General features: G+C 33.7%; 1 protein-coding gene across 18 annotated transcripts in view; it reads left to right on the top strand.

Moving 5' to 3' along the window:
- SEC31A (SEC31 homolog A, COPII coat complex component) overlaps positions 1-15,246 on the top strand; it is a 66,187-nt gene that overhangs the window by 16,642 nt on the left and 34,299 nt on the right. For all 18 annotated transcript variants that reach the window (XM_081054827.1, XM_081054825.1, XM_081054821.1 and 15 more), the window contains exons 6-12: positions 494-634; positions 2,021-2,163; positions 5,972-6,071; positions 9,602-9,763; positions 9,966-10,118; positions 12,299-12,538; positions 13,436-13,510. In XM_081054827.1, coding sequence (XP_080910953.1) covers positions 494-634; positions 2,021-2,163; positions 5,972-6,071; positions 9,602-9,763; positions 9,966-10,118; positions 12,299-12,538; positions 13,436-13,510 — 1,014 coding nt within the window. The remainder of the gene's footprint in view (positions 1-493; positions 635-2,020; positions 2,164-5,971; positions 6,072-9,601; positions 9,764-9,965; positions 10,119-12,298; positions 12,539-13,435; positions 13,511-15,246) is intronic.

Below are 15,246 nucleotides of genomic sequence, written 5' to 3'. Positions count from 1 at the left end.
AATTTGAGTAGCCATTATAATGGGCCCTAACGTTTTGGCAATCTGCGAGGTAGCATAATGATAGTACATGGTCTACCGTTTATAAAGATATTTTTCTAATCGTCTAGGCTGTAATGTTTTGCTCTGCCTAGTTGTCTGTCATATTGACTCACATCTACTTTGTGGTGCGTCATCTCCTCGTGGCACTGGCAAAATAAACAGTGCTTGATTTATAACAGAATCTTAATAAACGCCCGGTGAATGAGACAGTATGAAACAAGGTAAAATGCTTGAATTGGCATATGTATATACCTAAGCTTTAAACTGTACTGTATATGTTGAGAATGTGAAGCAAATTTCTAGAATGAATTGATCAGATTTTTAAGTTTTTAAGTTTTTTAAAAAAACTTAAAAAATTGATCAGAGTTTTAAGTTTTTAAAAAAGAAGGAGCAGATTTTGTAGTTAACTTTGATTATAATTGAGACATGGTTTTCAATAGTTTATTCCTTTTAGCCCCCAGAGGATATCAGCTGCATTGCGTGGAACAGACAAGTTCAGCATATTTTAGCATCAGCCAGTCCCAGTGGCCGGGCCACTGTATGGGATCTTAGGAAAAATGAGCCTATAATCAAAGTCAGTGATCATAGTAACAGGGTAAGTATATGCTTGATTTCTGATGAACGTGTTGTATTTCTGCTGTAGGTATTCCTATATTTGTCAGAGTTGTCAGCAAATCAAATTTCTATAAAGTCAAATTCTGTCTTTTCATGGACCAATCGTGTTGGAATGAAAAGATTTTTCCTTGGGGAAAATAATAAAATTCCCAATAAACCATATTGGATATTACTGATAATGAAGAGGGATTGGTTAGTCAAGGAGCTTATTCCATGATATACTGGTTGTTTTGCTTTGCTAGCTATTTCAAAGCATTTACAGCAACTTTTGAATTCATCTTTAGCTTTCTCTAGACTGTACAGATTTTTCCTCTAGTAATTTTATGACTGTGAACTTGTAGTTTCCAAACTGCTGGCTTCATCGCTTCTGATTCAGTACTGCTAAAGTGAAGTAATATTCTTCTCCCAGTTGCTGTGGGAACTAAATTTCGACCTTACGAATTCCTTAATATTGTTTCATCATTTGCTGTAAGATAATTTAGACACAATTAAGGCCTTGATTTGTTAGTTTGTTTTTAATTACATTGTATAGTTTGACATTTTCAAAAACAAGTTTACCTAAATCAGAGAATACATATATAATTTTTAAATAACAATAAAAACAAAAAACTAGTTAGAAGAATATTTGTTCAGGGTATTGTTTTTCAATGAATTCAGATTTTAAAAATAAGTTTCAGTGGAATAAAGCATACAATAAGCATTTCAGTCATCTTCTGGAATGCTTAATGAGATCTGAACTTCCAGGTAATTCTTTTTTTTTTTTTTTTTTTAATAAAATTATATTTTATTTTTAAAATAACTTTTTCAGAAAAAAAGCTTGTTTGAATTAAGTTGAAATTACAAAATTTAAACGTATTTCGATTAGATTAGAGGGTAATTCTTAATAATAATGTTAATTTATCCCCACGTGAAAATTTAAATGGTAGTTGTTGCTTTAGACATTCTATCTTGATTTTTTTCTGATAAACTGAAAGACAGGTGCGGATTTTCTTTGTTATTAAAATCTTTTCTCTTAATTTTCATTTTTCTCAAAGTATTAAATTTTAAATTTATGTAAAACTTCCCCCCTGAGTTACAATTTTGGCAGGAAAACATATTTTTGGTATAGAATTATTCTGGCCCAGAATGGTTTTATGTATCAGATAGTTGGATGAATTAAAAACATTTAAGCTTCTTACTTTTAAATCTACTGTTTAAGACTGTTTAACAAAATTTAATAGTTTTAGGCTTTTGGTTTTTAAAAAATAAACTAATCCTGCCCTGATGTGTTTTACTGTTTGTTTCAACGAAGGCACATTCCTCAAATTCATTTTGGCTTTTCATAAAGTAATACGATTGATAAAACGTGAGCCCTAACTCTCTGCAGATGCATTGCTCTGGGTTGGCGTGGCATCCTGATGTTGCTACTCAGATGGTCCTTGCATCTGAAGATGATAGGTTACCAGTGGTCCAGATGTGGGATCTTCGCTTTGCCTCCTCTCCACTCCGTGTCCTGGAAAACCATGCCAGGTATCATGCTACTCTTCCAAAGAACTTAGTTTATCTTTAAAAACATACGTACTTACTACTTTTAATTATCAGATAATTTTTATTAAGTTAGAAAATATACTTTGTCTCTGTCTTGTAAAAGTTACTGTAAATGGTTTGTTTTTATTTAAAGCAGTAGTCATCTGATTTTCTATACCCCAAAATGGTAGCCAAATCATAGCATAACAACATGAAAATATGTAGAGGATTTTCCACTACTTATTTCAAATCATAATTAATAGATCAAAATTTCAGTTTATCACAGCACTTCAGGGCAACTCTTGACATTATACAGTTTGCTGTTTATTAGGGTCATCATACTTATGAAGAGTCTTTTATAACATTCAATGTCAAGCAACAATTGAAAAGTTTTTTTTTATTTCTAAGTTTTTTTTAATTTAAAAGGAAACGTTTTTGAGAAATTAGGTGATTCATTCTGCTTTCAATTTTAATAAATGTGAGGATGCTCTAAAAAGTTAGGAGAATTTTCTCATGTTAGTTTTAGTAGCATTAAATTTAATTGGTAATTTAACAAATTTCCCATCATTGTTATTTAGATACCCAGCAAATTTATGCATATGTGTTCACTGATTTTAAACAAGAAACAAATCTCTCTTAATGCTATAGTATTTTAGACTTTTTTTCTTCTTTCCTGTTTAGGGATATAAAAACTAAAACTTGAAATCCCTTTTCCCCTGTCTAATGGATTTGTACAGTAAGATGTTTTCAAGTTTGTGACTTCTCCTTGAGCTTCTTATAAAGGAGAAAAGAGTCCAGTCATAATGGAATCCTGTTTAGATGTTATGCTTCAATCAGCTTTTTAGTAAAGAAGGGATGATTCTGGAAAGTTTTGATATTTTTCTCATGTTAGATAAGGTTTTATTTTATTCATTCAACACATACTTACTGAACACTACACTGTACCAAGTACTATACTAGGATTTAGTTATAAAATAGACAAAAATCCATGCCCTCGGGGAGCTTACATTGTAATGGGAGGATGATTAACACTTACATAACCTGTAAAGTGTGCACGCACTTTAAATGTTAGCTTGATTAATCCTTATAACAAACTTATGGTGTAGATACTATTATCCCCTATCAGCAAGGTTAAACTTGGCCTGGGTCACATAACTAGTCAAGTGCTGATCCAGACTTTCTGATCTCAGAGTCCATGCTTTTAACACTACATTCTACTACCAGTTTTTAGGAATAGTTATATCTTAGAAAGACAGAAAGCCATACTGGGTGCCAGGAGCAAATCAACCTGTTTCTCAATTTTCTCCCTCTGATAAATACAAGAGTTGGATTATATAATCTTTAAAGTCTCTTCCAGCTCTACAATTCCATGATTATTTTTTTAATACTCAGAACCTAAATGTTTTTTAAAATGTAATATTAAATATGATATGGATTTCTTTAAAAGGCATTCTTGACATGCTTTGAAATTCATGATATGCATGATTGGATTCTGAAGGGAAGAGGCAGTTATAAAGTGCATCATTGTTGCAGTTGGAGGAAATTTGAATGTGGACTATATATCTTAAAGTATTGCATATAAAAAGTATTTTCAGTATGTAATTGTATGGTGGTCATATAGGAGAACGTTCTCATCCCCTGAGATGTGTGTGGGATAATGTGTCATGATATGGGCAATTAACTTTCAAATGGTCAGTACTTCTGTGGGGGGAGTAAATGTGGCCAAATAGGTGAATCTACGTGGGTGGTATAAGGGTTTACATCATACTGTCCTTTTAATTTTTATAAAGATTTTATCTTTTTAAAAATAAACTGTTGGGAACAGAAGTCATTCTTAAACAATTTGGGTCCTTTTCCTATACCACCACAGTTTCCTGATTCTGAGATGACTGAGATTGTAAGAAATATCAAATTAAAACCACCTTTTGGGAGAAAGAAAAACACCGTTAAATATACACATTGATAATGAGGCTTATGTTTATTTTGGAAATCAAAAAAACTGTCTTAGAACTACGGTAATGTTTTCAGAAGAATTGAGGGATAGTCATTTGTCTTTTTTTTGTTTTTTTTTTAAGATCTTATTGGGGAAGGGGAACAGTATGTACTTCCAGGACTTTTTTCCAAGTCAAGTTGTTGTCCTTTCAATCTTAGTTGTGGAGGGTGCCGTTCAGCTTCAAGTTGTTGTCCTTTCAGTCTTAGTTGTGGAGGGCACAGCTCAGCTCCAGGTCCAGTTGCCGTTGCTAGTTGCAGGGGGCACAGCCCACCATCGCTTGCGGGACTCGAGGAGTCGAACCGAACCGGCAGCGTGGTTCGAGAGCCCACGCTTCAACCAACTGAGCCATCCGGGAGCTCAGCAGCAGCTCAGCTCAAGGTGCCGTGTTCAATCTTAGTTGCAGGGGGCGGAGCCCACCATCCCTTGCGGGACTTGAGGAATTGAACTGGCAGCCTTGTGGTTGAGAGCCCACTGGCCCATGTGGGAATCGAACCGGCAGCCTTCGGAGAGTTAGGAGCATGGAGCTCTAACCGCCTGAGCCACCGGGCCGGCCCTCATTTGTTTTTGTTTTAAGAAATAGGCAAACATAATTCCAGTTTCTAGTATTTTTCTAGTATCTGTTTTTTTCTAGTATCTGTTATTTTCTAGTAGTATTTTTAGTATTTCCCAGTAGAATTTCTTGTATTTTCTAGTAGCTGGTATTTAAATTCTAATTTCTAGTATTTTTCTTCATGGTATGGTAGTGTTAACTTGCCTTCTTCCATCTCTAAACAACAAAGGCACGAATATAGAAAAGACAAACTATTAATAGTGTTTTTTTTCTGGATGGTAGGATACAGGCAATTTTTTTTTTCTTTATCCTAATGTGAATTTTCAGATTTATGAAAAATGTTATTTTAATTATACTTAGGATAAGAAAATCAAAAGTTATTAAAACACAAAAAAGTTATAAAATCAGATCTTTGCTATTTATATCTGTAATACTTCTTTATAATACATTTTTAAATTTTTCTTTTAATTAAAAATACTTCATATGCTAGGAGAAGTTCTCTGATAACAAAAGCTGGAAAATGTAAATAAAAAGTAGAAAATATGAAATAGTTACGCTTCCTACTCATCCATCAGTAAAACATTTTATTATGCATGTCTTAATTTATATATACATAGCCCCATGTATGCAAGCATTTAATGTAATTATATATTTTTATACAAATTTATGTACATAGCGACCTTTTTTCCTCAATCGTGAACACCATATAATAAGAAATAGATTTCTGCAACGTATTTTTTAAATTAAATTAAGTTCATTGGTATAATATTGGTTAATACATTAAGTTTCAAGTGTACAGTTTGGTAACACATCCTGTATATTGCATTGTGTGCTCACCACCCAAAGTCTAGTCTCCTTCCATCACATGTATTTGGCCCCGTTTGCCCTCTTAATTCTCCCCACATCCCTCTTCCCCTCTGGTAACCACCATCCTGTTGTCTGTGTCTGTGATTTTGTTTGTTTTTCTTGTTTGTCAGCAACATAATTTTAAACTATATATTTTCTCATTAAAAGATGATCTGTAATTTATTATTACATAGTCCCTGTTGGGCATTTGTTTTTAGTTTTTGTGATCATACACTGCATTTTATACTGAGTATCTTTGTAATGATCAAAGAGCATACACGTTACTAAATTGCTTTCCAGAACGATTATATGAAATTATACTTCTGTTAGCAGTGTGTGTCTTTAAAGTTTAGACAGAAATAATTGGACATTTGGTTTTTTCAGGATTAAAAATTTCTTCGTCTCTTTGTGTTTTTCATAAGGGGGATTTTGGCAATTGCTTGGAGCATGGCAGATCCTGAATTGTTGCTGAGTTGTGGAAAAGATGCTAAGATTCTCTGCTCCAACCCAAACACAGCAGAGGTATGAGATGGAAATGTTTCTCAAACTTACAGCTCTCATAATATTTTATCTGTAGCAGAATAAGAAATATTCCATATGGATTCTTCAGTGCATTATTACAATTAAGGACATATGAAAGTAGATGGAGGTATGTGTGAAATGTTAATCGAGCAGAGACTTTTATCAGGAACATTATCTAAGCTAAGCTGTTTCATCCAGGAAAATCAACTTTTGAAATAGTATATTTGAAACTAGTAATCATTGCCCATCCCCTATTTCCAGTAAAAGGTGTTTACCAGGACTCAGAAATACAAAGGGTGCCAAAAATATGTATTCACATTTTAAGAAAGGAAGAGACTGTATTAAAATTATGCTGATGGTAACCACTTTGAGCATCTCTTGTAATTGCAGAAGTCAAATGTGACTTGTATTCATCTTTTGTTATTGGTATATATTGAGTATTACAATTTTAATACAGTTTTCCTGTCTTAAAAGTGTATACGTTTTTTGGCACCCTCTGTAGTTGGTTTTATTTATTTAATGTGGTTTCTGGAAATCAGCGCCTTCTAAATAGGAGTATTCAGGATTTGGATCTTTTTCCAGCTTTACCATTCCTGAAAATCCTTTTTCACTTGGTAATCAGTAAATACAGGTTTTTAATCTCTCTTCCGAACTATACAGCAAGAATGTAATACTTTACAATATATTTATATGTTCTACACACACACAAATTTGAATGTAGGAAATTCTGTGTTACTAAATATAAATGTTATATAAACATAATTTTATTTCCTTTGAGTTGTAGACAAAAATTTTCTTTTAAATACTGTTTTTATTATTCTTAATAGTTGAAATGGGTTGTCTCTCTTTCAGTGTTGGGCAAGAGACCACAGATTTTAATTATAGCTTTTAAACTTTTACCTTTTCTAAATTAAGATAGATTATTGCAAATGCTTTGCTAGTTACAATGATGGAATGCTAGTAAAAGTAAGAGTTATCTTCAGTAGGTTTTAATTTATAATATTAAAATAAAAACAAGCACTTTTTTTACTTAATTTGTGATTTAAAGTCTTCAGATGCAGTGATATCTATAAGAATGTAGAAACATTAAAGTTAGGGGAGACGAGGAAAAAAATACAATAATAATTTTTGCCTCATATGATTTTTAGACCAAATAATAAAAATCTTGTATTTTATTTTGTGCCTTCCCAGGTGGCTCAGAATTCATGGAAATTACTGTTCTAATTTTTTCAGTTATGTAATTGGATAGAATGAATTTTTGCATATTATTAGTTTTGTGTGCTTGGACTTTGAAGTAGCAAACTTTTAGTGCATGCTGCAACTAAAAACTTACTACATTTTTTATTCAAATACAAATTAGGAATACACAAGTGATTCAGATATTACGAAGCTTTGAATTGTACCAATCAAGTGTCAAAGACAAGCAGGCTAAATAACTTTTCATTCAATTCTATTTCCTCATGAAATGAAACATTATTTTAAATGTCACATGAAACCAAAATTAGGCTAATTTGGCTTATTTCTTGTTTTTAAATAGCTTTATTGAGGGATGATTCATATACTACAATTTAACCATCTAACATGTACAATTCAGTGATTTTTAGTATATTCATAGATATATGCAGCCATTACCACAATTTTATTTGATTTAATTTTAACCATTTTTAATTTTTCAATTACAGCTGACATTTAATATTATTTTATTTAAGTTTCAGGTGTACAGCATAGTGATTAGACATTTATATAATTTACAGAGTGATCCCCCAACATTTGACTTATTTCTTAAAGCCACAAAACCTATGCTCCTATGATCATCAGTTTCCATCACACTAACTTTGAATTAGCAATAATTATTACCTTGTAAAGGTTTTATATCAGCCATTTTTTGTAGTTTTCTCATATTTTCCTTCTAAAGAAAACTGTTTTGCCAAATTCTGTTTCAGTTCCACAGTAATAAGAATGATGTGTACATGTTTTCTTGCTTGACTAAAAGTCAGAGTTCTCCGTGAATTCTTCCTTTTCAAGATTATGTTTTTAAGTTTGGTCTTCAAATAATCTAAATATAGGTGTTTGGATCTTGGGAAGCAAAAACAGTTGGACAAGACACTATTGGTCTTTTATTAGAGTTTAATAAATTAACTCTAATAGCATGTTCTGGTCTTTCAGATGTGTCCATTAACACCGTTTCAGTAAAAACAGAAAATCCTCAGTTTTTAAGATGTGCTTATTCCAAATCTGATTGAAATTTTGAGTAGCATTTTTTTTCAGTCATAATAGACCATCACCATGGACTTTTCTTGTACTTGGGAAAAAATTTTATAATTGTTTTTCCTGGCTAAAGACACTTTTTTTTTTAATTAAATTTATTGGGGTGACAATTGTTAGTAAATTTACATAGATTTCAGGTGTACAATTCTGTATTACATCGTCTATAAATCCCATTGTGTGTTCACCACCCAGAGTCAGTTCTCCTTCCATCACCATATGTTTGATCCCCTTTACCCTCATCACCGACCCCCCACCCCCTTACCCTCTGGTAAACACTAAACTATTGTCTGTGTCTATGAGTTTTTCTTTCTCATTTGTTTGTCTTGTTCTTTTTGGTTTATATACCACATATCAGTGAAATCATAGGGTTCTCTGCTTTGTCTGTCTGACTTCTTTCACTTAGCATTATACTCTCAAGATCCATCCATGTTGTCACAAATGCTCCTATATCATCTTTCCTTAACGCGGAATAGTATTCCATTGTGTATATATACCACAACTTCTTTATCCATTCATCTATTGAAGGACATTTTGGTTGTTTCCATGTCTTGGCCACCGTAAACAAAGCTGCCATGAACATTGGAGTACACGTGTCTCTATAGAGGAATGCTTTCAGATTTTTTGGGTACATACCCAGGAGAGCGATTGCTGGGTCATATGGTAATTCTATTCGTAATTTCTTGAGGAACCTCCACACTGCCTTCCATAGCGGCTGCACCAGTCTGCATTCCCACCAACAGTGTATGAGGGTTCCTTTTTCTCCACAGCCTCTCCAACACTTGTTACTATTTGTCTTGTTGATGAAAGCCATTCTGATTGGGGTGAGGTGATATCTCATTGTGGTTTTCATTTGCATTTCTCTGATGATTGGTGATGTTGAGCATTTTTTCATATGTCTATTTGCCATTTGTATGTCCTCTTTGGAGAAGTGTCTCTTCAGGTCCTCTGCCCATTTTTCAATTGGGTTGTTTGTTTTTTGTTGTTGAGTTTCATGAGTTCGTTGTATATTTTGGATATTAGCCCCTTATCAGAGGCACTGTTTGCAAAAATCTTCTCCCATTCAGTTGGTTGCCTCATTATTTTGTCAATAGTTTCTTTTGCTGTGCAGAAGCTTTTCAGTTTCATATAATCCCATTCGTTTTTACTTCCAAAGACACTTTTTAATAATGTTTAATTAAACTGTGACTTGTTGGTTATACTAATTCAGGTGTTTTAGCTGTAAAGTGGCTATATCATTTTCTGACTTTTTGTTTTTGTCTTAGGTGTTATATGAACTTCCCACCAACACACAGTGGTGCTTTGATATTCAGTGGTGTCCCAGAAATCCTGCTGTCTTGTCAGCTGCTTCCTTTGATGGGCGAATCAGTGTTTATTCTATCATGGGAGGGAATGCAGATGGTTTAAGGCAGAAACAAGTTGACAAGGTAATAGCAAATGTTAGTTTTTAATTATAACAGCTGAAAAAAATCACCTTACTGTGTAATTACTTTGAAAGTGGTGTTATTAATCAATAATACTGTGTTTAATTGGATAATTGTGATAAAAAAATTTATTGGATTTGACTTATAATCTGGTATAAGTTAGAAATCCTCACGTTATTTATTTATTTATTTATTTATTTATTAGCTTTCATCATCTTTTGGGAATCTTGATCCTTTTGGCACAGGACAGCCCCTTCCTCCATTACAAATTCCTCAGCAGACTGCTCAGCATAATATAGTGTTGCCTCTCAAGAAGCCACCGAAGTGGATCCGAAGGCCTGTTGGTGCTTCCTTTTCAGTAGGTGCATTGTTTTTATGGTCCATAAGCGCAAAGGATTTACCACAGGAAAGTGTTATTACAGGATCACTCTGATGGAAGAAGATTGAGTTTGAGATGTGCCTATGGCTTGTTCGTTATTTAAAATGGTTTCTCAAGAAAAGTAGGATGTACTCCCTTTTTTTTCTTTTTAATTGTGGCAAAATATACATAACATAAAATTTACTGTTTTAACCATTTTAAAACATACAATTCAATGGCATTAAGTACATTAACAGTGTGCAACCTTCACTCTCTCCCCCCCACTATCGTCCCAATCTTGTTAAACTCTTCTTTCTCCGTTTCTCCTTCCTTTGTTCCTTTTCTTTTTTGTCCTTCTTTTCTTCCCTTCTAGCTTTTTTTCAAATTGCCAATTTTTTTGCTTTTTTTTATGGTGAAAACATGTAGCATGAAATTTACCATCTTAATCATTTTTAAGTGTACAGTACGTTAACTATATGCATATTGTTGTGCAACAAATCTCTCAAACTTTTAAATCTTGTAAAACTGAAACTCAATACCTATTGAACAACTGCCTATTTCCCCTCCTCTAGCTCCTGGTAATCACATTCTGCTTTCTGTTTCTTTGACTTTGACTATTTAAGGTAACTCATAGATGGAATCATAGAGTATTTATCTTTTTGTGATTGCCTTATTTCACTTAGCATAATGTCCATAATATATTCCATCCACAATGGAATACATATAATTTTCTTTATTACATTTTCTTTATCCATTCCTCTATCAGTGCACTTTTAGGTTGTTTCTACCTCTTGGCTACTATGTATAATGCTGCAGTGAACATTTGTGTGCAATAATCTTGTAAAACTCAGGTTAGGTCTTTCTTGTGAGTTCAGTTTTCCCAAACTTCCCTAGAACTTGGAGAAACCCAGTGGTTTTGCCCTTCTGTGAAGTTCCATACCATGTGTGATATTATCTGCACCTCATTTGGCACTTACCTGTGTGTGTTGAATCCAGTCTTGTGTTCATGTTAACTTTCTTAAGGATAGTAGTTTTGTTTTCTTATGTCTCGTATTTCTACAATGCATGCCATAACAAATGTTTTGAGTGTATTAAACATTTAATAAGTTTATGCAAAGACCATAATAATACAAAAATTACCGAGTAGAAAGAACCAAATTTGGTGCTGTGTTGTTGTTGGTTTTTTTTTTACCTATATTGATTTTCATGGATATATTAATCAGACATTAACTGTCTGCTTGCTATTACAGGGCAGACATTGCGAACTGTAGGAGATACAAGAGTAAAGTAGATGCAGAGCTTTTCTAAATGAAGGGAGTCAGAACTTTGCATCTATCCTCCTAAAGTTTTTGGCTGGGCCTGAGAATTAAATTGACATAAGGCAGATTAACAGGAGAAAAGCATTCAGATATTTACATGTGCATCAGAGAGGGGCCCCACAGGAAAGTGAAAACCCAAAGAAGTGGCAAATCCTAAGTGTTTATATACTAGGTTGAACAAATGACAATTGTAGAAAAGTAACTAAAATATATAGAAAAACTAAAGGGAGAAAATTGTTATTTAACCAGTTCTGTTTGCATAGAGTTTGCTCAGCCTTTATTCCCATCTCTGGTGATAAGAATGTTTCTTTCCTCCGGATATAGGGAGAGCAGCTCTCACATGGGAGTTTCATCTCCTGCTTTCAGGAGGAAAAGAGATTAGCGTACCTTTCTTGCTCCTGCTCATTTTCAGGTAGTCTTTAAAAGCTCAAAATAGTCATTATGCTAAATGGCATATTTTAAAAGAGTGGCATATTCTGCCACCCTTTAAAACTTAGAAGGAGAAGCAAATACATGTAGCTAATAGTTGAATTGAAAGAGCTAGATTATGCACTGCAGCATCTGGAATGGAAGAAGTGATAGGACTTGTAGAAAAAGAGCATTGAGTGTGTGGAAGTTAGTAAAATCAAAGAGGTGAGAAATTGTGGGGCATAGTGAGTAGTACATTTTATCTAGAAGGTGGGTGGTGTGAAGTAGAAGGCTGCAGTCAGACTGGGCATATGGGAGAGTGTGTCAGCTAATTTTATCCAAAGTGGTATATATTTAGGCCACAGTTTTTACCATTAGCATGTTTACAATAAGCAGATTCTCTGACTATGGCATTGTGATTCAAATTGATTTTATTAATTTGTTCTTTTATAGTTTGGAGGCAAACTGGTTACCTTTGAGTATGTCAGAATGCAGTCTCAGCAAGGAGCTGAACAGCAGCAGCAGCAGCCCCAGCACGTGTTCATCAGTCAGGTTGTAACAGAAAAGGAATTCCTCAGCCGATCGGACCAGCTTCAGCAGGTCGTGCAGTCACAGGGATTTGTCAATTATTGTCAGAAAAAAATTGATGCTTCTCAGACGGAGTTTGAAAAAAATGTGTGGTCCTTTTTGAAGGTAAAGTTGGTGTTAAAACAATTCTATTTCATTATCTGCAAATTTAACTTCCCATTATATCCTAAATTTCTAAATTTGTTTTCCTATTAAAGAAACAATTGGAAGAATGTGGGTACAGGAACCTCAGGATGAAATCAAAACTTACAAAGAGCACTGATCTAACTTTTTATGTCTGCTTTGAAAAGCCTTTTTTAATAAGTAAAAAACAATATAATGTATTTAAATGAGAGAGATGTAATATTCACCAGGCTTATTTTAAAATTAAACATAGAGCTTAGTGTAATAAAAGTGTAAGTATAATAAAAAATACAATATTTAATTTCTGCAGTCGGTCCAGTTACAGAAAATGAGGAAAGATGGAAGAGATATAGGGGAGAGAGGTTGGAGCCATTTCTCATCCTTTTTACTGAATTGTATTTATGACAGTAGAATAACAAATAGAATTTTCTGATTGACCTCCACTGGAATGTCTGTTTCTTGATACTGAATTTTCCAAAGAAAAGAGATCTTGAATACAATAAGGTTAAATTCTAAAATTACGGAGTTTATTTTTCTTTTTTGTAATTAAGCATTAATTTTGGAAAAGAGTTTTAAGACTGAATGTTCCACATAGTGTGAGTTTTGCATTCATATAACCTTTGGACGTGAGTTAGTTTATATTTACAAAAATTATAGTTTAAAAGTAAGCTTTATTCAACCACGGTAATTACTAGTATACTTACTATTAAAAAATGACTTTTTTAAAAAACTGTTCTTTAGATTCTTTCTTACAGTGAACCTTCTAGTTGACATGGTAGACTTTAGAAATTTTTAATAATTCTACTTGAAATTTGATCAATTATTTAAAAATTAGGCTTATATGCAGGTCTTTGTTTCAAGAATGTGTTTTTTTTAAAGGTAAACTTTGAGGATGACTCTCGTGGAAAATACCTTGAACTTCTAGGATACAGAAAAGAAGCCCTAGGAAAGAAGGTAAAGTTTTGGAAAAGTTGAAAGATTGTGCTTATTTATACAAGTAAGATATTTATGTTGTATAGGTTTCTTTTTAAAAATAAAGTTCTATACAGATTATATCAAATTATTCAATAAACATTTAGTAAGAATGTGTTTTGTTGCCAAAGTTTTTTTTTAAAATAAATTTTATTGGGGAATATTGGGGAACAGTGTGTTTCTCCAAGCAGTTGTTCTTCAGTCTAGTTGTGGAGGGCGCAGTACAGCTCCAAGTCCAGTTGCCATTTTCAGTCGTTAGTTGCAGAGGGCTCAGCCCACCATCCCTGTGGGAATTGAATCGGCAACCTTATTGAGAGCTCATGCTCTAACCAACTGAGCCATCAGGCCACCCTTCCGGAAGCTCAGCTGCAGCTCAATCTAGTTGTGGAGGGCGCACCTCACTGGCCCATGTGGGAATCGAACCGGCCACCCTGTCGTTCAGAGCTTGTGCTCTAACCAGCTGAGCCATCCAGCCACCCAGGTTGCCAAAGTTTTGAATACATATTGTAAAATGTGAAACTCCGTGTTATACCTAGATTTAGAAGCTGCCAGAACCACCTTCAATTCAAACTTAATTTAAAGAGCTGTGTCAGGGAGAATTGGGACTTGAAAGATGAGAGGCGGTGAATCTCAAACACTGGAAACACAGATTTTAAGGGTGTGTAACTGATGGCCCTGGGGGAAGAGGGGGGGGGGTAACTGTTAGAGATCATCCCATGTTCATTACATAAGAGATTAAAAAAAGGGTACTATTTGAAGCTATCACATTTTCTACCCTGGGTGTTTATGCCTTTAGACTACAGTTCCCAAGCTGTGTATTGAGTTGGTTCAGCTAACAAATAACTAGTAACTATTTTGGAATAAGGGCTATTTATTGCACTGAACCTGAATAAAAAATTCCAGTTGAATTGAAAAAGTCCAAGTGATTTACTTAACATTTTAACTTAAAAAAAAAAAAAGATTCCTTTTTAAAAAGAGGAAGTTATATTCCAGTTTTATAGTTTTCTTCTCAAAGAGTATCTTAATTATTCCACAGTGTTGACATGAACAGCAGTAAAAATAGTCTGACTTTGGAGACCTTGAAGGAAATATTATAGATTCTTTGTGTAATTTACATTAGCTCTTGTTATTCTTTGAAAATGACTAAAGTTTTCTGTAGCATTGCAGGATTACTGCAAACATGGTACAGGTTGGACACTGCACACTCTGTCGGGCCAAGCACGTGGAAGATTAGTGCCCCTGTGATGTCAGACAGACTTGAGGTCACATAACAGCCCCACTGCTTACTGGCTATGTGTCTTTTTCACTCCTTTAGAATTTTATATTAAACTTTATTGTTAGTCTAAACTTCTTGATGCTATAACTTTTTTAGGTTTGTAAGAGATTAATATGAAAGTTTTACTGCATACTAAATAGCGAAAAATGAGGAAATAGAATTTGATTGTCAAAATACCTCCGCAGTTCTTTCCATTGTGGGTACCTGAAGAAACATTTTTAAAAATTAATTGTAGTTGTTTTATTTAAAACAAAGTAGAAGGACACTAGATTGTTGTGAGATTAATTTTGTGATTGAGTAACAGTGAGATGCCCGGTGAGCAGCGCAATTCCATGTGATTGAAACTAGAACCATTGAGAATTCTGCACAGATTTTTTTTTCTTAAACATACTATTCCTGATCTGAAATTTTGTGGATTTTTGCCAATGAGAATGGAGTAAGA

This window comes from Rhinolophus hipposideros (assembly GCF_964194185.1).
Source record: "Rhinolophus hipposideros genome assembly, chromosome: 1".
Taxonomy (NCBI): Eukaryota; Metazoa; Chordata; class Mammalia; order Chiroptera; family Rhinolophidae; genus Rhinolophus; species Rhinolophus hipposideros.
This window is presented reverse-complemented; position numbering and strand designations above follow the sequence as displayed.